Source organism: Caretta caretta, chromosome 9 (genome assembly GCF_965140235.1).
Source record: "Caretta caretta isolate rCarCar2 chromosome 9, rCarCar1.hap1, whole genome shotgun sequence".
NCBI lineage: Eukaryota > Metazoa > Chordata > Testudines > Cheloniidae > Caretta > Caretta caretta.
The window spans coordinates 103,235,553-103,258,702 of NC_134214.1; the positions used below are offsets into that span (position 1 = coordinate 103,235,553).

The 23,150-nt window shown below is 52.9% G+C and overlaps 1 protein-coding gene across 4 annotated transcripts in view; it reads right to left on the reverse strand.

Moving 5' to 3' along the window:
* ZMYM3 (zinc finger MYM-type containing 3) overlaps positions 1 to 23,150 on the reverse strand; it is a 66,826-nt gene that overhangs the window by 20,198 nt on the left and 23,478 nt on the right. For all 4 annotated transcript variants that reach the window (XM_048864928.2, XM_048864925.2, XM_048864926.2 and 1 more), the window contains exons 2-13: positions 13,230 to 14,129; positions 11,667 to 11,710; positions 11,232 to 11,304; positions 10,265 to 10,556; positions 9,663 to 9,840; positions 8,961 to 9,173; positions 8,000 to 8,150; positions 7,523 to 7,638; positions 4,424 to 4,510; positions 3,902 to 4,052; positions 3,152 to 3,324; positions 2,553 to 2,718 (exon numbers count right to left, since the gene is read on the reverse strand). In XM_048864928.2, coding sequence (XP_048720885.2) covers positions 2,553 to 2,718; positions 3,152 to 3,324; positions 3,902 to 4,052; positions 4,424 to 4,510; positions 7,523 to 7,638; positions 8,000 to 8,150; positions 8,961 to 9,173; positions 9,663 to 9,840; positions 10,265 to 10,556; positions 11,232 to 11,304; positions 11,667 to 11,710; positions 13,230 to 14,112 — 2,527 coding nt within the window. In that variant the 5' untranslated portion in view covers positions 14,113 to 14,129. The remainder of the gene's footprint in view (positions 1 to 2,552; positions 2,719 to 3,151; positions 3,325 to 3,901; positions 4,053 to 4,423; positions 4,511 to 7,522; positions 7,639 to 7,999; positions 8,151 to 8,960; positions 9,174 to 9,662; positions 9,841 to 10,264; positions 10,557 to 11,231; positions 11,305 to 11,666; positions 11,711 to 13,229; positions 14,130 to 23,150) is intronic.

Sequence of the window (23,150 nt, forward strand, 5' to 3'; positions counted from 1 at the left end):
GTTTCTGGTTTCTTACCACTCGTGGCCCTCCAGAGTTCTTCATCCCTTTGACCCTGCGGCCGCGTCTAGAGAGATGGCGCCATCTCCACAGCGCTGGGAAAGAGGGTGTTGGTCCCAACATGCTCCTTTGTGCTGTCACCTGAACCAGCTGGCAGAAACGCCTTTCCTGGTTTAGCGTGATTGGAGCTGAACTTGTACCGGGCCAACCAGAATACACATCCCTGCAAGAGGAGCTCTTTCCTGCTGTCTCTCTGTGCTTTGGCAAGTCACTCTGAACCCATCAGTTCTGGGACAGGAATATCCCCCTCCAAACCTAGGATCCCCGGGGGAATCCTGCTGTAGACCTGAACTCCATGGGCTGTTGATTGGAATCTAGTTAGTTACTACACACAGTTGGCTTCTGACCTACCCATTTCCTAAGACCTAGCACCTGCCCAGCTCAAGTTGGGGATCAGGGGTGGCACGCAGCAGTAAGATCCTTCAAGCCTTTCACTTCCCATGTATGTACTGCTCTGCGCTGAGAAAACATCCTTGTAAAGTCCCAGTCTCCCTTCAGGAGGCTTCTTGGGCTCACATACAAATGGCCCTGCCATCAAAGGTGGGCAGCACTGGTTGCATTTCAGATGAGCCACCTATTTATCACTTTTGAAGGGGATAAAGAAGATCAGCTACACTGGTTGATGGGCTGGCTGATTACAGAGGGGAACTCTTACAGATCCCAGCAGTCTGCACTGCAGAAGCAATGGCCATGGAGTGTGAAACAGGTCCTTCCCTAGGACCCAGAGGGGGCGAATGGCTTGCTTGCCCAGGCGGCTCTTGTGTGGGTGCTCCAGAGGGCAGTGTTAGAGGCCCCCTCCAGAGTACGCACCACCTCAAGGGCAAGGAAGGAGGTGGTGGTTTGCAGTGCCTTCAGCTGTGGAGGAGTCCATGTTACCATCAATGGACAGTGCAGCTATCAGCTTCCCCTGCGGCTAGGCGAGATCAGAGCATGGCAGAGACAATGCTGCTGAACTGGGAAATGGCAGGTGTAACACTTGCCCTCTGTCGGGGGAGCCTGACATCTTGCCTGGCTGGATCCTCAGCTCCCAGATGTCTCAATACCAGGAGGGGTCAACAGTGCTTTATCCAGATTTCTACAAGTTCCTGGCCCCTGGGGCCGCCAGGGTGGGGGATTCCAGCATGCAGGCCCTCCTTTCCTACTCCGATGTGCGGGGCCTTGCCCTTGCTCCTGGTCTTTGCTGCTCCAACATACTTAAGGTGGGGTGACCTATAGACAGCGCTCAGGGACTTCACTGGCTACAGAAAAGGCTGCCACTTATTGAGTGCTGCTTCTCACCAGGAGTACATGGAACAGCTCTGCTGTTAGCTGCTCTGCCATCCATCCGGTTTATGGTGCCAGTCCATTCCTGTCCCCTTCTCCTGGCAACAGAGCCTGGAGACTGGGGGCAGAGCCCTGGTCTCTGGAGTGTATCCCCCTCACCTTGGTACAGGTGAGCCAGGGATTTTCTCAGTGAGGAATATTTGCTCTTCGAAGAGTGTAGGGCTTGTGGGAGCAGGCTCAGGGTTTGGCAAAAGTCAGAGCTGTTGATGCTGGGTCCATCTGAAGTTCAAGTCATTTGATCTCCCAGTATTGCAAAAGCACCACATGTCCTGGGCAGTGTACAAGCCTAAACCAAATCAACTGAGTAACACAGGAGGAGGTCCTGGCCCCAAGAAGAGCCACGCAGAGCAAGGCTACGTCTGTGTCCCCAGGACAGTGTTAGCTGTGTCCCCTCACGGTACCAATTGGCACCTGCCATCCAGGGAGATCCCAAGGCACTTTGCAATGTCCTACCGCTGATTTACACAAGTTAACTACAGGAAACGGGGCAACAGGCAGAGAGAATTCAGCCTCCAGCTGGAACTGCTGGAACACAGCACAGAATTGTCCAGGACACTGGGGTTAGCAACCCCAGCACTCCCCACAACTGCCTGGGATTGCGGACAAGCAGTAAGACTTCCATGTCATGTCTCATTAAAAGAGCAGGACAGCACCCTCTACTGTCCTGCTCCGTTACTGGCTCACTTCTGACTGAGGGAAGAGCCCACCTACAGCATCACCAGCACCACTTCCTGCAGCACCCTGGGTGTTCCTTGAAGGCCTCCCATCCAAGCACTGACCTGGCCTAATCCTGCTTAGTTTATGAGATCTGAGGAGTCACAGCTCAGAGGTGGTGCGGGGCTGCAGGTGGATTATCAAGTCAAACCATGCTGTCCCCTAACCCTGTAAATCAAGCTCCCAGCTGGCAACTTGAGGCTGGAGAGCATCCTCGCTAAGAGTGAGAGCTACAGGCAGCCTGCTGGCACCGGCTCCGCCCATCTGGGCCCTGTGTGTCACAGAACCACAGACGTTAGAGATGGAGAAGCCCCCGAAGGTCCCACTCAGTCCATCCCCACAGGGGCCAGTGCAGGATTGTTCCCTAGTGTCTCGTCCGGTCCCAGCACTGGAGCTTCCAGTTCTCCCTGTCTCTCGGGCTGAGCTCTGCTGGGCTCTCTCCCTCCGTCCTACTCACTGTTCAGCAGGCTCTCGGGCCCCTTCTGCGTGTCCAGGTTGGGCTGGTTCTGTTGATTGTAAAACCTCAGCAGACACTGCTGGTTGCAGAAGTGTTTGATTTGCCCCCGCCAGTGGATGGTTTCCAGCAGCTTCCCTTGACGTTTGCAGGCATGGCACCGAGCTGCCTAAAGCCCCGAGTGGTAGGAGACACAAACAACCAAGTAACTAACCACACCCACTCTGCGTGTAGAGAAAGAGGAACACTTGGCAAGATGCTGTGAGCTTCCCCACAGAAGTGCCCTGTCAGCAGCAGCCGTGCAAGCTTCTCCACACCACTGCCAGCTGGGGACTCCAGCAGTACGAACTTCCTCAGAGCAGTGCTCTGGCAAGATGGGCTAATGAGCTTCCCCGCAGCAGTGTCCCATCGTTGCCAGCTGGGTACTCCAGCAACGGGAGCTCCCCACAGCAGGGCCAGCTGGGCACTCCAGCAGGGCCAGCTCCCCACAGCAGGGCCAGCTGGGCACTCCAGCAGGGCCAGCTCCCCACAGCAGGGCCCAGTTCTCTGGATCAGTGCCCACACCAGCAATTCAGCACAAGGCTGCCAGTGCTGATACTGACCTTGAAGTACCATAGCAAGTATTTGCTCTTGCAGTCTTCACTACAGAAGTCCCAGGTGCTGCCCTCCAGCTGCTCGGTGACCGCCCGCTGGCAGGTCTGGGAACAGTAGGTGCAGGTGATGCAGCACAGACCCAAGTTCTTGGTAAAATCCTGTTTGTAAAGAAGCACACACCCTGCGGAGAAACAATAGGAGTGAAACCTTCCCAGGATGCACTGGGGGACTCCCTGTCCTGAACCAGACCAGAAGCCAGGTGTGTGGAGACACAACAGAGCACAATGTTGTTGGGAACAATCCTGCACTGGCCCCGGGGCTGGGACAACATGGGACCTCCGGGGATTTGCCATCTCTCACCTCTTTGCTCCTAGGAAGAGCGTAACTCCAAACAAACGCCTCCAGCCTCCTGTGTGCAGGAACTTGCCAGGCAGGACAAGGTCAGGCCAGGCCAGCCCAGGTGTAGGAGTGCAGATGTGTGATGACAGGAGGTGCAGAGCTGCCACCTGCTGTCTCTCACAACACTCAGACAGAGAAAAGCAATGAGACAGCCCTCCCCAAGCTGACATTGGATGGCAAGGCTCTTCCCAGGTGCTGGCAGCCAGGACTCCACCCCTGAATCAGCCTCCCTGCATTACAAGGCAAGGCCTTTGCCCTGGCACAACAGACTTCCCTCCATTCCACTACAAGGTCTCTCCTTTCCCCAAGCCATGGGGCCGGCAGCAGGCGCCTCCCTCTCCCATGCTCTCTCCATATACCTTCACTGCAGAAGTTCTTCTCCACCCCAGAGAAGCGGATCTTCTCATGCAGCAGCTTCTCCTGCTTGCAGTGCTCACACTGGGACACTACCCCACGCAGCCGCTTGAAGTCCTCACAGCAGTCCTTGCAGCAGAACTGGTACACTTTGTCCTGCCAAAGAGACCGCTGCCTGAGTCAGCCAGCCCTGCCGGACAAGCCTAGGCTGGCTAGGAAAGCAGGAGCGGAATCATAGTGCTGGGTAGACAGAGTCACAACGTCCCCAGTGTAGGAACTGGGGCAAGGGGAACTTGCCCCAAACCCAGCCCAGCCTCTGCCCTGACCACCAGGAGAGCGTCTTCCACAGTCACTCCTACAGGGCTATGGCTGCCAGCTAACCTGGCCGAGAGGAGGCTGACCTGGGCTCTGCAACTCCTGCCCCCTCTTCAGAGCAGGGAAAGGAACCCGAGGAGGCTCTGCAACCCCTCTGGTTTGGGCCTCAGCCCCATGTACCCAGGGGCCAAGGCCCAGCTGTCTCTTCTCACCTGCCAGTCCAGAATCTCTGGCTTCCCGCTGAAGAGATTGTGACAATAATGACAGTTCAGGTGGATCCCCCCTTCGGGGCTGGTGCGCTGCAGGGAGAAAGGGAGAAAGTTAAAGGAGAAAGGACACATAGGGGGCAGATGTACCCACCGTGCCCACCAGCTGGAGCATTCCTGCCCAGCCCCACCACACTCACTGGCCAACGTATCCTCACCCACCTCTGCCTGACAGCACATTCTAAGGTCACTGAGCTTAAGGCCAGAAGGTGACCATTACAGCATCTGACCTCCTGATGGTGACAAGCCATTACATTCCACCCAGTTCCCCTTGTATTGAGCCCTAGAACATGGGGTTATGTTGAAAGCAGATCTTCCAGAAAGGCATCCAGCCCTCATGTGCAGGCCTCAAGAGACGGAGAATCCACCACTTCATGGGAGTTTGTGCCAATGGCTAGCCACCCTCCCTGAAACATTGGTGCTTTATTTCTTATCTGAATGTGTCTAGCTTTGGCTGCCAGCCACTGGTTCTCACTCTGCCTTTCTCTGCTAAATTAAAGAGCCCCAGAGTGCACTGTATTTTCTCCCCAAGAAGGCATTCAGACACTGTGATCAACTCAACTCTCAAGAGTCTTTCTGACGAGCTAAACACATTGGCCTCTAAGTCTCTCCCTAGCATACATTTTCTCCAGCCCTCAAATCCTTGTTCTGGCTCTGTTCTGTGCCCTCTCCAGTGTTTCAACACTTTTTAAGGTGTGGACACCAGAGCTGGATGCAGTCCAGGATCAGCCTCACCAACGCCTTATTCAGAGGTGATGTCCCCTCCCAGCTCCCCACTCACTATGTCCATTTACACAGCCAAGGGTCACGTTAACCCTTTGCCAGAACATCGCACTGGGAGCTCCCACTCAGCTGCTTGTCTGCTATGACCCCTAAAACCTTCAGAGACCCTGCTTTCCAGGATACAGCCCCCTCCCCAGCCCTTGGCATTTTTTGTTCCTAGATGCATGAACTTGCATTTGGCTTTATTAAAACACGTTGTTTAAATAGGCCCAACTTACCAATCAAACCACATCGCTCTGTATGCCTGCCTGTCCTCAACATCATTTACCACTGCCAAGCTTTGTGTCATCCACAAAGCTTATCAGCAATATTTTATATTTCCTTCTGGATCATTGATGAAAATGGTGAACACTGGGCCTAGGAGGCCAGTCCCTGCGGGACCCCACTAGAAACATCCCCATTCAGTAATTCCCTGTTGACAGTTGCTTTTTGAGATCTGTCCATTAGCCATTCTTAATCCATTTCATGTGTGCTTACAACTACAATACCCACCTGCTGAAGTGAAGAAACAGACTGACAGAGCCAGAAGAGTACCCAGAAGTTACCTACTACAGGACAGGCCCAACAAAGGAAACAACAGAACGCCACTAGCCATCACCTACAGCCCCCAACTAAAACCTCTCCAACGCATCATCAAGGATCTACAACCTATCCTGAAGGACGACCCATCACTCTCACAGATCTTGGGAAACAGGCCAGTCCTTGCTTACAGACAGCCCCCCAACCTGAACCAAATACTCACCAGCAACCACATACCACACAACAGAACCACTAACCCAGAAACCTATCCTTGCAACAAAGCCCGTTGCCAACTGTGTCCACATATCTATTCAGGGGACACCATCATAGGGCCTAATCACATCAGCCACACTATCAGAGGCTTGTTCACCTGCACATCTACCAATGTGATTTATGCCATCATGTGCCAGCAATGCCCCTCTGCCATGTACATTGGTCAAACTGGACAGTCTCTATGTAAAAGAATAAATGGACACAAATCAGATGTCAAGAATTATAACATTCAAAAACCAGTCGGAGAACACTTCAATATCTCTGGTCACTCGATCAGAGACCTAAAAGTGGCAATTCTTCAATAAAAAAACTTCAAAAACAGACTCCAACAAGAGACTGCTGAATTGGAATTAATTTGCAAACTGGACACCATTACATTAGGCTTGAATGTGGATGTGTCATTACACAAAGTAAAAGTATTTCCGCATGTTTATTTTCCACCCCGTACTGTTCCTCACACGTTCTTGTCAACTGCTGGAAATGGCCCACCTTGATTATCTCTACAAAAGGTTTTGGTTTGTTTTTTTTTTCCTCTCCTGCTGGTAATAGCTCACCTTACCTGATCACTCTCCTTACAGTGTGTAGGTAACACCCATTGTTTCACGTTCTCTGTGTATATAAATCTCCCCACTGTATTTTCCACTGCATGCACCCGATGAAGTGAACCGTAGCTCACGAAAGCTTATGCTCAAATAAATTTGTTAGTCTCTAAGGTGCCACAAGTCCTCCTTTTCTTTTTGCGGATACAGACTAACACGGCTGCTACTCTGAAACCTGACTGATATCAGAGAGTGGTAATTTTTTTAATCAACACGTTGCGTGTCACTATGACAAACCCCTTACTAAAGTCTAACTATATTACATCTACACAGTTCTCTTTCATCAGCCAAACCAGGTTTGTTTGACAAGACCTATTTCCCAAAAACCATGATGACTGGCATGACTTACATTCCCATCTTTTAACTCTTTATTGATTGATTCCTGTATTTGCTTTTCCATTACTTTGCCAGGGATTGATGGCAGGCTAACCAGCCTATAGTTACTCAGATCATCCTGCTTGTCCTTTTTGAACCATCGCATGACATTAGCTCTCTTCCAAGTCTTCTGGAATTTCCTCAGTATTCCAAGATTCACTAAAAATGCATGTCAGTGGGCCAGAGATCTCCAACTCTCTTAGGACTCTTGGTCCATATTATCTGGGGCTGCTGTTTCCTGGGACTCCTACAGGGAGGGCACACTGGAAAGTCCCAGCTGGGGCATAGGAGTTGCAGGGACTGTGCTTGCAAGTAACCCTGGTGCTGGCCCCACCCTCTGCTCTTAGGCTGGGTGCAAGATGTGGCTGGTTGTAATTTACTCCTATGCCCCAGCTGGGACTCTCCAGTGTGCCCTCCCTGTTGGAGTCCCAGGAAGCAGCAGCCTCTGCTGGGAGAGGAGAGGGACCCCTCCCTGACAGGAAGCATGTTTCAATACCTGGAATTTGGTCCAGCAGCTGGGGCTGCAGAACTGGTACACAACCCGGTCAGTCTTGTTGTAATAGCAGGGCTCAGACAGGCTCTTTCTGCAGAAGCTGCAGGGCCTAGCGGGACCTAGCAAGACAGAGACAGTGATGGCAGCAGCATGGAAGCTGGGACTGGAGGGAGAGAATGGGCTGCACGTTCCTATCCCATTCTCTCCAGGTCTGTTATAGTGGACCTGGTACTCAGACACCCTGGTGCAACAATCCCAGGAGAACGGGGATGCTGGGCTTTGCCAGGGCAGAAATGCTGCCTCAGGGGACAGGGAGGTCGCAGCATCACTCCAGCTTGGTGCCCAGCCTGGTCTTACCTAGGGCAATGTCGGAGATCCCCGAACGTGTGACACCTCTCTTTCTGCGAGCTCCCCCTAAGCCTCACTCCGACAGCTCAGAGGTCAGCGACACAGGGCCCTTTGGGGCTGATGTTCTCTTACCAGTCAGACCCGACTGCTTCACTTTGTGAGAGGTGGTGCAGCAGATGGAGCAGAACAGGCCCATTTTGCCACTCCGATCCACGTTGGGCAGCATGTCGAAGTTCTTACACAGCGTTTTGCACCACATGCAGGGGTACACGCGCGTATTCTTCTGCAAGCATAAAGCAGAGCGCAGCTACTGGAGAGCTCAGGCCTCTGCTTTCCTCCATCCCATGTCCTGGCTGGTCCCTAGCCCATCCTCACCCCATCTTACCAACTCTCCCTCCTCCGATCCCCTTCAATGGCCCCACAAGGCAGTTCTCCTACAGCAGGCTGACATGAACACACAACATGGACAACAAGCTTGCACTCTCTTCCGCCCTTGGGTCACAGGCCCTGGCAGCTGTTGGCAATGCCCAAGAGCAGGCCACGCTCCCCTCTACCATCTGAGAACCCACCTAGATCTCAGGCTAGCCTGGGGCACACAGACACTTTGTAGGGACCCCATGGCTGGATGCAAGAGAGGCCACTCAGTGGGGGCATTGTCTAGTTCACTGAATCCTGCACAGCACAGCAGGATAGAACCAGCTCTGGGTTTTCTGGCCACCGCAAGGACCCAGCTCTGTGCCTTTGACAATCAGCCTCGCTAGGCAAGTGACCAGGAGCGCCAGCCCACCTGCCACAGCGCCAGGCCGACTGATCCAGCAAGCCCACTGGCCACAGCGCCAGGCCTAGAGAGCTGCAGCCCCAGAAGCAGGAGTAAGCTCAGTGCACCTCCACTAGTGTGCTTTGAAGAGAGCCTTTGGATCTCTTTTCTTAAGAAGCTTCCTGAGTGTTGGAGGAGCTGAGAGGGAGACTGCTTGGTGTTGCTGTTACTGTAGAGGGAGTGCCCTGCACTGAGCCAGGGGAAGGCTGGTAAAAGCCTCGGGAAAGGGAGATGGGTGCCCCCAGAGCCCCTCCCCATCTCCAGGAACCCGCTCACCTTCTTGTAGCTATTGAGGCAGGTGGAATTGCAGAAGCGTTTCTGCTGCCCCTCGTGGAAGAGGTACTCTAGTGGCAGCCCCTTGTTGTAGATGTAGAGGCCGCAGTTATCGCAGCAGTTGGTTTTCAGCCCCTTGGTGGCTCGGAATTTGGTGAAGCAGGCATCACTGCAGAGCCGGTGCACCACGTTCCCATTGCTGACCTCGTGCTGGACCTGCACACACATCGGCACCAGGTATTCCCTCAGAGGCAAGCACAGGCCCACCCGGCCATTCTGCAGGGGTCTGGCCCTCGAGCCGGCCTGTGTCTCTGGGCAGGAAGGGCCATTACTCTAGCAAACCCGTGCAAGCTGGCTCCCACCCCAGCAGGACAATGGAATGAGTGGCACGGAGAGCTGCAAGGGGCAGCATGGGCAGAGAGAGCAGAAGCTGCACCTCTGGGGCTGACGGGTGGAAAACGATGGACAAGGAGGAATCTGAAAACAAGCCCAAATCTGCACATGGGCCACAGCCTGAGCCCATAGGAGTCCCTGCAAGGTTCCCCAGGCCGACCCAGATACTGATAGGCTCAACCAACCGCTATAACTGCACGAGGCAGCTCACAAGCACCCGGAAAGGTGTGGGCAGTTGCATTAACTCCAGCTCCGGCAGATGGCTTCAAAGCTTCTTGGGCCAAACACTGGAGAGACCAGGGCTCTGCTTACCTCCCCAGGCTTGTGACAGACACTGCAGCGGCTGGTGTCCGAGGCCTCTGCAGGCTGAGGGGCTGGTCTCTGCTGCTGCGCCTCGTAGAGGGAGAGGCACACAGAGGTGCAGAACTCATGGAAAGAGCCACCTGAGCCGATCTGGGCCACAACAGAGTCCTTGGTGTTCCAGATCTCTCTGTGGGGCAGGAAAGGACTGGTTAGTGCAAGGGACACCCTCACTCCAGGACAAAGAGGGAGGGTGGGCGGTATTGCAAGGGGCTCCAGGACAGGGGGAGGTGAGGGGGAGCAGAAAGTGCAGATAGAGGGAGTGGAGTCCTGTGGTGGGGAAATACAGGGTATTGGGGGGGAGGCCAGGAGTGTGAAGGAGGGCGAGGGAGCCGGATGGGGTAACATGGGGGGAGAGCAGACAAGGGAAGTGGGTTGGGGAGAGAGTGAGGGTGGGCATGAGGGAAGGTAGGCGAAGGTAAGCAATACTGTGAAAGCAGGGCACATGGGTAGATGGGTGAGGAAGGCAGGGTGAGATGGGGGGAGGGTCGCTAGTCAGATGGAAGGTGGGGGGCGAGGGCAAGAGGGTGGGTAAGGCAGGAAGGGGCACACACTTTTTACAGAAGGTGCAGATCTTCTTGCCAGGTGGTTTCTTGGAGAAAGTGGTGAGACAGGAACTGGAGCAGAAGAGCTGAGGGAGCCCTTTGCGCTGGTAGGCAGTCTGGCCCTTCTGCAGTGGGGTCCGGCAGTTGGCACAAGTCATCTTGGTAACGGTGGAGCGCGCAGCCCGCTGAGCCATCTGTGTGCGCAAGGACATGCGGGTCGAGCGCCGGGTACGGAAAGGAACAAAGTCCTCATCGTTGGGATCATCCACCATAGCATCCGAGTCCTCGTCAGAGACTGGGACTGTAAGCAGGGAAAGGGAGAGACAGATTCCCCGTTAGGGACTGCAGCATAACCCCATGTCCAGACTCGGGATGGGACTTTCTGGAGTCCATTTCAGGATGCAGGACCTGGAATTTCCTCAGCAGGGAGGAGTAAGGGACCTTGGAAAGCTGTAATGTGCTGGCAGGGGATGAAGCAGGAAACCCCCAGGCTCACTGAGCCTTGGGCACTGCTGTCTCCACACTCAAGGCACAATTCTTTCGGGCCAAGCAGCAAGTTCAAGTGCAAAGAGTTAGAGCAGACTGAAGAAGTCTCTGCACGTTCCACTGTGCATTACAGAGAACAAGGCAGCACCCCCCAGCCCCTTCCCACAAGAGAGAAGGGAGCAGGTGGCACAGCCAGAGTGTAAGGGGCACAACTCCTCTGCACGCCTACAGGAAGGAGCAGGAGATGCCACAAGCACTTTTAGACTCTGCATCTCAGAGGCAAAGACTGGATGTTTTCCCCCAGGAAAGTCCCTACAATGAAGCCTGCCTCCTGATCCCCAGATGGGGTGGGGAGAAAGGGACAGAGCTGCCCAGGGGATTGTGCTCCTGGCTGGGAAGGGGCCTCTCAGATGAGTGCTCAAACCGCCCCCCATCCTCTCCTCCTCCCCCCACTTAGAAATGGGCCGAGTGGCCAGCCTAGGTTACTTACTGCTCTCGGAGGAATTCACAGTTTCAGGCCTGGCTGCCTCTGATCTCCTGGCTCGTTCGCTTCTCTTCTGCTCCTGGAAGATACCCAGAGAACATTCAGACCAACCATCTTCTGGGGTGACCACAGACAGAAAGCCTTGGTCACTCCCAGGGCCCAGCTTCAGGGCTCTTCTTTCAAATTAACTGCAGATGGTTCAAGCTTTGCTGAAGCCCAGCCAAGGTCCTGACTGGGTTAAGCAGGGCAGGGGGGGCCGAGCTGGCTTAAGAGAAAGGGGCTCTAGCCTGGCAAGTGGCAGGGAGCTAAGACTGAAGCCACCTGCACAGGACAGAGAAGGTGTCTGCCCCAGGAGACATGCACACTCCTTCCCATGCTCACTCAGAGGGGTGGCCTTCAAGTACTCTTGCAGACAGAGGCACTTATCTGAACTCTCCTCACCTTCTCAGTTGGCTGTTCACTTCCCTTCCCAGCCAGGTCTTCTCCTGCAATGGAAATACAGACGACACCTGAATTCCAGACCCCAATTCTCTCCAGAGCAGGGGAAAAGCTGCCTGCTCAGAGACAGCAATCCTCTGCATAAACAGGAGGGGCTAGAAATCACAGGGAAGAAGACCAGCCTTTGCTCCTGCCTACACATGCACAGCAAGGCTTGATACCACAGAGTCACTTGGAGGAAGAACCACATACAAGGTGTGGTATCCACGGCCAGGAGCATGCCGCAGGGAACAGGCCTGCATGCAGAGCGGGAGAGAGAGACACTGGGCAGCTGCAGCTGTCACTTCTACATTTTCGGAGCCAGCCTGCCGACCTGGCGACCGAATCCTCTCTGTAAACACAGAACAGACTCAGCCTGTGAAGGGAGTGGGTAGGTCCAGGCCTTCCTCAGCCTGGTGTGGAGAGCAGGGCAGGAACCCTGCCTAATGGAGACATGCCCTGCCCACGCTGCTCCGCCCCTAGTGCCAAGGTAGCCTCAGACATTACCAACCAGCACCAGCATGGGCTGAATCCAGAGCGTTGGCTGGGGGACCAGTAGCCAACAGAAGCAAACTTCAAGCTACGGCAGCCAATGAGAGTGCTCATTTGCACCAGGGCCCTGACTGCCAGAGCTACTAATCCCTCCTGTGGGGGCCACTTCCCCAGCCCACCCAGTCAGCAGGAGAGGCTGGATCACATGCAGAGGAGACCTAAGTTCCCTGTAAGCTGTGCAGCCACGCAGCAGCCTGCTTAGCACCGTGCAGGCGCTCAAGGAACCCACCCAAAGACCTGCAGCGGCTGGGGACCGGCCGGGGGAGGGGGCCGCTCCGCTGGCCCCAACTCTGCTGTGGCCTGGATCTGCCGTGGCCGGGGCGGCACAGCCCCAGGTGCAGCCGGGGCACTCCTCCCTGGGCCCGAACCTAGTCCTGGACAGGGGGAGGGGTGCCTATCCTGCAGCCCCAGCCCCGGAGCTGCAGCGACAGGGAGAGATGCCTCTCCCCTCGAGCCCAGGTGCTGCTGCGAGGAGAAAGAGCTGGGGGGAGTCCTCTCTCTTCGCTGTAGCCCCGGAGCACCCTCCCGCACCCCAAAACCCTCATCCCTGGCCCCACCCCAGAGACAACACCTCCAGCCGAAGCCTCACTCCTACCCCCTGAACCATCTGCCCCAGCCCCGAGCCCCTCATCCCCAGCCCCACCCCAGAGCCGCACCCCCAGCCGGAGCCTCACCCCTCCACACCCCAACCCTCTGCTTCAGCCCTGAGCCCCCTTCCACACTCCAAACCCCTCAGCCCCACCCCCCACCACATACATTTTGTTATGTGCACCATATGAAGGTCATGTGTCACACATCGCCTCCATATTGGTGTACATAACAGAATTCATTCTGCACATGCTTGGGAAAAATTTGAGGGAACACTGTCAGGAGACTCCAGGGTAAGACAAGAGCTGATCAGTCTCCAGTTTACTGGAGCAGAGACTGCCCACCACTCGTCATGCAAGAACTTTGCCCCGGCATTGGAAGACCTACCTGGGGATGATGACTGTGTGGCCTCCTGTGCTTTTGGCATGTTCCTCTCTTGTCTGAGGGCATTACCACCATCCTCATCCCCCTCCTCAGCCTGGCTTTCGTCAGTGTGCTCAGGGGGCAGGGCAGGGCTCTGTTCTAGCCCCTCTTCTGCTGCTGGCTCCTCTTTTTGCAAAGGGGAGCTTTTCCTTGGTGCCTTCAACCTTGTTTTCTTTGCCTGCTTAAGACTGGGCTGTGGTGGAACTGTTGGCAAACTTGAGAGCTGCGTTGTAAACTCCTCCGTGGGTGGCGCAGAGCTCAGCTCCCCTACGCTAGGACTGGGCTGCAGGGGGGACTTTAGAGTGTTGCCATCACAAAGCACAGTAGTGGCTGCAGCACAATCATCTTTTAGGTCCCCAGAGTCATATTTTGGTTTATCTTCCCCTTCTTTCCAAGCTTCTGGCACAATGTCTTCCCTAGCCAGCCCAGAGGAGTCCCCATGCCCATCTGCAATGTCCTGGGAAGAATCTGCCTTGTACAGACCCTCCAAATCCCCTGGTTTATCTAGACCCATCAAGCCAGTGGCTTCATCCAAGTCACCTAAGACACCAGGTTTCTCCAGAACGTCCAAGACACTGGGTTTATTTGGATCAAGGTTGTTTGATTTGTTTAGATCAGCCAAACTGTCTGTTTTCACCAAAAGGTCTAAGTCCCCATCTGCAGTCACCTGCTTGGTCTCATCCCATTCCATCACAGGGGGCTGACGACCTGACGCTTGCTGTGTAGAAGCTGTCTGGGAGCCCAGAAGATCTTCCCCAAACTCCATGTCGGCAGGGAGATCACCAATCAGTGGCTTATCAGGCAGAGAAAGGGGGTCCAAAGATCCAGGAAATTCACTGGAATCCATTTAGAAGCAGCAAACAACTGGGAATGAGAAAGAGCCAGAAAGTTAATGTTACGGTGTCTAAATACAGCATTACCCATTCTTCCAGGCTGCACCAGGAGATCCCTGGTGGGAATCTAGCACAGACCAGGAGACAAGTGACCCACCTCCACTTCTCACAGTATAACAGGGAATTACAAACTTCTGGAGCCAAAAAGCTGCCTTGAGCTCTGCCTGCCTGGGAATTTACCACGACATGCCTATGCTCCACCATGGCCAAGATGCAACTAAAGGGGTGAGTGAGTATGTTTACAGCAGAGAAACACAGTGGGCTACTACAAAGGAACTGTGTTTCAATTCAGAGGACTGTGTGTAGGTATTCAGCAATCTGTAATGCGGTAGTGGGACTGGTGCCCCATCGCCCCTTCAGTACTTCACCAGAGCCAGACGAGGGGGCAGGATGGATCAGTTCTCAAACAGCTGCCCACATGTTACTATTTAAAGTGCCTTTTCTCCCAGCCAGTCCATCTCACCACCAGGAGCCGGCCCCTCCCCCACCCCCACTGTAGGAACCCCCTGCAGTCTATGTAGCCCATGCCATGGAGACAGACTATCCACAAGAGCTGGGAGTCAAAAAACACAGGGAGACAAGGACACATCTCTGGGATCCCAGCTGTACAGGTGCAGGAGTTGCAGAGTGTTTGGTTTCTGCAGAAAGAAACCTTCGGGGCGGGGGAGTAAGGCGGGTTATAAGTGAAGACAGAAATAACCCTAAGAGGCTAAAAACCACTGACAAAACATAACGGAAAATCATAAACTAATATCTTGGGGAATTACCCTGAAACTAGTACAGAGCAAGCTAGGCAGCAAGGATGCATCAATCTGTGCTACCCCTGCTGAAATGAGGTCACTTCTGGGCTCCTAATTATGTGAGAGATTGAAAGTTGAAGTCTAAGGAGAGCCACAAACATGGTCAAGGGCTGGAGGAGCTGAATTATGAGGAGAAACAGAGATACATATGCCTTTGCTAAACAAGGAAAACCACCACCAACTATATGACAGATGTAAAAACCAAAGAGGGAGAGGGATCCTGGGAAGTGCCCAGCTGGATCAAACCTATGGTCTACCCAGGGCAGAATTGTTTTTCTGATGCAGCAAGAACCGGACGCTTCAGAGGAAGGAGCAAGAACTCCACAAGAGCAGATGTAGGATAAAGCATCATTCTAATCCCTAAGAGTTAGAAATTGGTCTAAGCCCTGAGGCAGGAGGTTTAATGTGTCTTCCAACATTTGTTACCAAACACTATTCTAACTCTGGACATTCTCAACCCTGTAGATGCCCACTTGCTTCTTAAATGGTCAGTTTTTGGTCTCAGTGACAGCAAGTGGCAGCAAGTCCCACTGACTAATTACAAATTGTGTGAAAATGTATTTCCTTTTCTCAGTTTTGAATCTGCCACCTTTTAATGCAATTAAAATGTCCCTCTGTTCTTCTGTCATGAGACAGGGAAAACAGGAGTTCCTGATCTACCTTCTCTCGACCAGTCATTATTTTACAGACCTTTATCACGTCTCCTCTTTAAAGGAAACAATCCCTATTTTTTCCAATCTCTCTTCAGGGAAGTGTAGCAGCTCCATCACTTGAGTCTCCTAAATCAGCCCCCAAATAGAAAGCACAGTGCTCCTCCTCAGCTTGCTCCCATCTGTAGTACCTCTGAGTCTCTTACCCCTGGGTCCTCTAAGTTCCTGTGGCCAGCACAAGACTCCTCCTCTCACCTGCGCCATAATACCACTTGGAGGTTGCTTCTATAACTCTAGCACCTATGAGGAGGGAATTATTACAGTGTTTAGTCCAGCATCCTCTCTGGAGGTGCTGGGACCTGCCACACTAGTTGGCTGTGTAGAAGTCACCTCACAGCTCAGGTGAATAGAGCACATTTGGAGTTCATATGATCCGAGATGATTTTACTGTGAAGAGAAGAAACCCCCCCCAGCCACACACACACACAGCAGTCAACACCTCTTGAAAGGGCATATTTCACTCCTGCCACATGCCCACACAGTCCAGAACAGACTACAAATAGGGTGCAGCAAGGATGAAGCCTCCAAAGAGTTTTCTATCTCAAACAGGTTTGCGATGCAAGATGAGGAAGGGCAGAGGGAGACTTGACCAGCTCCTTCTTCTCTTCCTGCCCACAGCAGGAAAGCCAGGCGTCACTCACGAGGCAGTTTATTTCGAACTAACACACAGGAAATACATGTGTGGAGCAGGAAGAGACCTGGGGAAACTGTCTTCAGAAGGACAGGTAAGAGTCTGACTTTGCAGCCAGACATTGTAAACATTTTCAGTTATCAACTAAAATAAGAATAGCCAAATATCCTACTTCAGGGTGGCAGCTGAGAACTGCTGCCCTCAGAAAGGGAAAATGATTCACCTGGTACTCTACTTCTCTGAAGACATCATCTCACACACACATCTCTTCAGCAAGAGACTAGCACAGCTCCCCTTGTCCCATTAGGGCACCAGTAACAGAGCCATGCACCCTACTACTTTTGCATGCTACCTCCTGTCAAATATAAATGCTGCCCTCCATCTGTTCCAGGCAGTTCCTCTGGTTGGATAGGAGGCAACGCTCCCAGGATGAGCCAGTTCAAGAACATAAAATCTAAGATGTGCCTCAGAGAAAGGAAAAGAGAAAAAAAACAAGTGCAAGAGAAAAGCCCCTCCATGAAGAAAAGGTCCAGAGCCTTAGGGGAGGTGAGAATGCTCCAGAGAGGAGATCTTCCAAGAAGTAGAACAAGTAAAATAATTTCTCCTTTTCTAACGATGCCCTCTACCAGGATTCCCACTTCTGGAGAGCAAGAAGTTAGTACACCGCAGCAGCGACCAGCAATAAGGTCAACACCAGCCCAGTGAACAGGGAAGGGTTTCATTTGATGTACAAAGCAGAGGAGAAAGACACTTCTCAAATCCACAATTAGGTGCAATGTACAAGCCTGCAGAATGAGCCACAGAGGCCAAACACACAGACAAGATTGGTCACTGTGTGAAAACAACACAAAGCTTCATTTGGTGGTGGGAAAGCTTGATCTCCTGTAATAGGGGCTAATCAGGCCTAGTTCACCAGTGTTAAAGAGCTTCTTCTCTAGGAAGCCCCCAGCTAGGGTTCCACTAGGCTGCAGCTCAGGTCCCTTGTTTGGGATAGCCAGAAACCAGTCCTCCTCAGTCCCTTGCTGTTCCTTGAGTTACTTTTACCTCTGTAGTCTTCCCCAGCTTCTTTGTCCTGCTCCTTCCTTAGCTGGGTTGGTTGGTTTGGCAGCTTTTCACCAGCCTGCTGAAGGAATATTCCTCCTGCAGTCCCCCTCAGGGCAAGTCTACACTGCAAAATTAAGTTGACCCTAAGTTACATCAATGTACAGCTGCCACAGTAATTAAACTGCTTTTGCATGTCCATACCACACTCCTTGTGTCGGTGGCGTGCGTCCTCACTACCAGAACTTGCACTGATGCAGAGAGCAGACACCGTGGGGAGCTATGCAACTTGCCTCCATCTAGTGCAGGATGGTTTGGGAAGGGTTTGCAATGCCTCTTGGAGGCAAATGAGTCATGCAGAGGCAACTGGGACCATGGTTTCAACATCCCATGATGCAGTTTTCTCCATCCCATAATTTTATCTGCATCCTATGATGTCTGTGCCTCTTTTCAAAAGCCCTGCAAATCCACGCATCCGCCATGTCTGTGAGAAGCATGGATCCTGCACAGGTCTGCACTATTTTGTGAGCACAATGGCCCTGATCCTGCAGCATTTGCAGAGCCACCAGAGGAGCTGTAGGGAACAGGACAATTCCATGGAGGCTAGCTTGTTATGGAACACAAACAATAGAAGGCTGGTGCTAGCCTTCACGGAGGAGCTGCAGATGGGGGAGCACCAGTTCTGGGCCTGAGAAACAAGCACTGACTGGTGGGATTGTATTGTTATGCAGGTATGGGATGAAGAGCAGTGGCTGTAGAATTTTTGGATGGGCAAAGCCACATTCCTGGAAGCGTGTGCAGAGCTTGCCCCAGCCCCCCAGTGCAGCAACACCACAATGAGAGCTGCACGGACAGTGGAGAAGCAAGTGGCAATTGCTGTGTGGAAGATGGCAATGCGAGATTACTGACAGATCAGTAGCAATCTATTTGGAGTTGGGAAATCCACCATGGGGGTTGCTGTGATGCAAGTGTTCAGGGCCATTAATCACATCCTGCTACGAGGGATTGAGACTCTGGGCAATGTGCAGGACAGAGATGGGGTACCAAAACTGTGATAGGGTGGGGGGGGATGATACACATATCCCTATTTTGGCACAAGACCACCTTGCCCGACTACATCAACAGAAAGGGCTACTTTTCTATGGTATTGCAAGGGCTGGTGGATCACCAGGGATGCTTTGCTGATATCAACGCAAGATGGTCAGGGAAGGGGGATTAACACACATTTTTAACACAGGCCTGTTCAGAAAGCTGCAAGCAGGGACTCTTTCCAGACCAGAGGGTTACCTTTGGGGATGTTGAAATGACAATAGTGATCCTGGGAAACCCAGCCTGCCCCTTACTCCTGTGGCTCACGAAGCTGTACACCAGCCACCTTGACAGCAGCAAGGAGCGCTTGAATGACAGGCTCAGCAGGTGCAGCATGACACGGAATTTACTTTTGGACATTTGAGAGGACACTGGCACTGTTTACTCATGAGATTACTCAATGAAAAAAAATATCCCAGTGGGTATAGCTGCCTGCTGTGTGCTTCATAGTATCTGTGAAGCAAAGGGGGGAAGTTTCTACCGGGGTGGAGATGGAACACCTGTCTGCTGATTTTGAGCAGCCAGACACCAGAGCTATAAGAAGAGCTCAACAGGGAGCTATGCAACTCAGGGAGGCTTTGAAAGACCATTTTAATAGTGAGCCACAGTGATGTGTGCTGCTGTATCATGCTCTGCCTGGCATTGTTTTGGGGTTTTTTTGCAGCCCCGTATGAACCTTGTAATGAGTGCTGTGTGTGTAGTAACAGAACATTGCAAATGCACCTATTGCTATTGTCCGTGAATGATGTCAGCCCTAGCCATCATATGTTGTGAGCTAATAAAAATGAATAAAGTTTCCATAAATAGACTTTTAATCCAAATGCCGCAAACAGACATATTTGTAACTGAATGAAACTTTATAAATACAGAGAAAAGAACCTTTGAAGAAGAAAGAACAGTCATTCCCATTTCACATACACATACACCAACTGTCTCCGTTGCAGGGTGAAGTGGTATGCGTAATGCACCACGTGGGAGGACAGGGGTGTGGAGAGGTGCCAGAATGCAGCTCTTTATGGGTTGCAGAGGGAGGCAAGCATGGGTCTGTTGAATCCGAAGATCAACAAGAGTCTTCAGCATGTTTGACACTTGAGAAGTGCTAGCATCTCCTGCTGCACGTTTCTCTCTTTTTCCTGCGCTTTTCTCCTCTCCACTCCATCCCTGTCCATTCTATCCACAAGGGCGACCCTCTAAGCCCTGTTCTCGGTATCCAAAGCACTAGAGACTTGCAGGGTCTTTTGGAACACATCATCCCATGTCCTCTTCCTTCTCCTCCTCATGTGGCTCAGCTGGTGTGGATGGAGAGACCCTCAAGGCCACATTTCCAGCTGCAAAAGATGCAATGCACAAAGCTACTATTGTGAGTTTATTTGTAAGATAAATGGAAACTTGGCATACTGAACTCACTCCCCTTGATCCACACAAGTTACAAGCACTACATTCTCAGTTCTCCTTGGGATTCACAGAGCATGGGGCAGTCCCTCTAATTCTATTAGCTCTTTCACTACCTCTTCTAGCATGATCAAAAAGAGAACAAATGAACAGACAATACCAAAGCAATATCAAAGCAAACTCCATACTTACCAGAGAGATTCCTTCCCCTGCATCAGGCTCGCCGGTGCTGGACAACAGAGACTGGCTTGACTGCTCCAGCATCAGAAAGAGGTCCTTGTTCACCATGCCACTGGATCCACCCTGGTCGCCTGTCCCCCATGCTCCTCCTTTTCCAACACCTCTTCCTCACTGTTCACTTCAGGGACCTGTTACTCCAGCTCCCCTGAAGTATCCAAGTGGTTCTTCTTGGCAGTGGTGGTGGGGTCTTCACCAAGAATGGCATGCAACAATTTGTAAAAGCAGCGTGCCTGCTGCTCTGCACCAGACACTATTTGCATCCCTTGCCTTCTGGTACGTCTGCCACAGCTCCTTGACTTTTACGCAGCACTGCTACGGGTCCCTCTTACAGCCCTTCTCCCCCATGCCCCGAGCGATCTGCTCGTAGATATCAGCATTTATGTGGCTGGATCAGTGCTATCCCCCCACAGCCTCTTCTCCCTACAGATATCAACCACTTTCAGTGTACTCCAGGAGGGAGCTTGTCTGCAGCGTTGAGCAGGCATGGACAGAAGCTAGGTGAGCTCTCCATACCAAGCAAACAGTAAATGGAATTTCAAAAAAGTGTGGGGCTTTAAAAGAAGAGGGGTGTCTACCCATGTACCTGGCCCCCGGGCAGTGGACTTCAAAAACATGACCAGAGCGGTCACAGTGGGGCACCTCCTAGAGGCCAATAAAGTCAACATAAGTAACACATTGTCTATACTGACATTGCATCGACTTAACTGCTATACCTCTTGCAGAGGTGGTGTTATTAAGTCGGCATAGAGAGCGAGTCACTTTGGTGGGAGTGACATTTTAGCGTAAAGAGAAAAGGAGTGGCCACTAAATACATCCGATGAAGTGAGCTGTAGCTCACGAAAGCTTATGCTCAAATAAATGTGTTAGTCTCTAAGGTGCCACAAGTACTCCTTTTCTTTTTGCAGCTACAGACTAACATGGCTGCTACTCTGAAACCTGTCATTATTTTAGTGTAGACTCCTACAGAGTTATATCGACATAAGCTGCCTTGTATCGACATAACTCTGTAGTGTCGACCAGGTGTGTACCTGCCTTGCAGCCTTTTTATCCTCACTGCTGCTGTGGAGTTACCAAATCAGCTCTGGCTGAGCATGAAGGCAGTTGCTTTGTTAACTCCCTGAACGCTGAGCCAGCATGGAGTATATAGATGCCACAAGACCTCCCCTATCTTGGGAACATGTTCTGGAACACAAGTCTGAAACAGGACTCCTTCCTGTAGGCCAGTCCAAATACAAACACCCTTGTAAATGCATGGGGACAGGATCGCGGATCAGCCTTGCTGATATCTACCATAGAAACATCCCTGAGGCAGGCCGTAGAGGCACCTGTGTCGAGGCATGCTGTCCAAGGCCCAGGGCCCCCCCAGGGGGCGCAGGGCCCAGGACATAAGCACCCAGTTTCTAAATCTGCCGGTGGGTGCTCCCCCACACCTCCACCCCTTCCCCCAAGGCCCCACCCGTTCCCCTCCCCCGAATGCACTGCACCCTCGCTCCTTTCCCCTCCCCCCCCAGCACCTCCTGATGCCACAAAACATCTGATCCACGGCAGGCAGTACGCGCTGAGAGGGAGGGAGAGGTGCTGATCGGTGGGGCCCGCTGGCGAGCAGGAGGCACTGAGGGAGGTTCTGGGAGGGGGGCTCTTCCTCGTCTCCCCCCGCTTGCCTGCGGCTTGCCTCCTAACCCCGCTAACCCACCTCACTGCCCAAGGCTCCCCAAAGTGCAGGGCCCAGGGTGGTCGCCCCAATTTGCTGTACCCAAGGGACAGTTCTACCGAGGCCAGTCTTCTTGTTTCATGCAGTCAGGACCAGTGTTTCCTTTAATTTTTCTCACCCATGTGCAGAATGAATTTTGATATGTGCATCAATATGGAGGTGATGTATGACACATGACCTTCATATGGGTGCACATAACAAAATTCATGTGGTGGGGGTGAGAGGGGGCTCCGGGCTAGGGCAGAGGGTTGGGGTGCAGGGGTGTGAGGGCTCTGGCTGAGAGTGTGGGCTCTGGGGTAAAGCCATGGATGAGGGGTTTGGGGTGCAGGAGGGTGCTCTGGGGCTACGGCTAGTCCCCCCAGTTCTCTCTCTCCCCGCTGCAGCGCCAGGGCTGGGGCTGCAGGATAGGCGCCCCTTCCCTGGCCCCAGCAGGTCCGGGCCAGGGCTGGGTTTGGGTTGGGGAGGGGGCATCCCAGCTGCACCTGGGTCCAGGACTCTGGGCCATGCCGCCATGCCAAGCTGTGCCTGGGGGCGGGGTGGGCCTACCGCGCTGCCCTGGCCACGCCTGGGAGCATGCCGGGCCGCAGCACAGTTGGGGCTGGCAGAGGGGCGCCCCTCCCCGAGCCGGTCCCTGGGCAGCTTCCCTGAGCACCTGTGCAGTGCTAAACAGGCTGCTGCGCGGCTTACAGGGAACTTAGGTCAGGACACCGTAACATGAAAGGTAGTAAGGCATCCGCTCAGACAGTATCTTCCTGTGCACAACACTGCCCCGCATATTGGTGTCCAAAGGAACAAAGAACTCGTTGGACTACCTAAGAACAACTAAAGGACGTAAGCATTTGGAAAAAGGCTTCGTTGGGGTGAGCATGTGGGCGAGGGAAACCTGTTAGGCCAACAGGCTACTGAAGTGGAACTCCACCACCACAAAGAGGGTTCTAAGCCTGGAGCAGCACCGTATCCTTGTGAAACCTGGAATAACGTGCACCAGCCACTGGGGCAGGACTTCAGTCAGTGTTCACTTTCATTAGCTTTGTCAGGACCACACCAATACCACTTGGAACAAGGTTTTTAGTGGACGGTTTGAAGAGCAATAAGCCCGGCATAAGGCTGATATGGAGCTACAGAGAGTGCCTTACTGGGACGGTTCATGGGAGGCTCAAACAGTTGCCCAATGTACCTGGATGGAGTTAGTCTTTAGGTTGGACTCAGGCAGATGTATGGGGGAAAGTAAGGGGTCTCTTTGCACCTATTGCAAACTTTTTCCACTTGGAGTTGTAGGTCTTTCTGCTAGGTGGCTTTCAAGAGGCCACAAGTTGCCTGCTTAGAGACTCCATGACTACAGATCTCTGCCTTGCCAGGAGCCATGCTCCTGTGATGG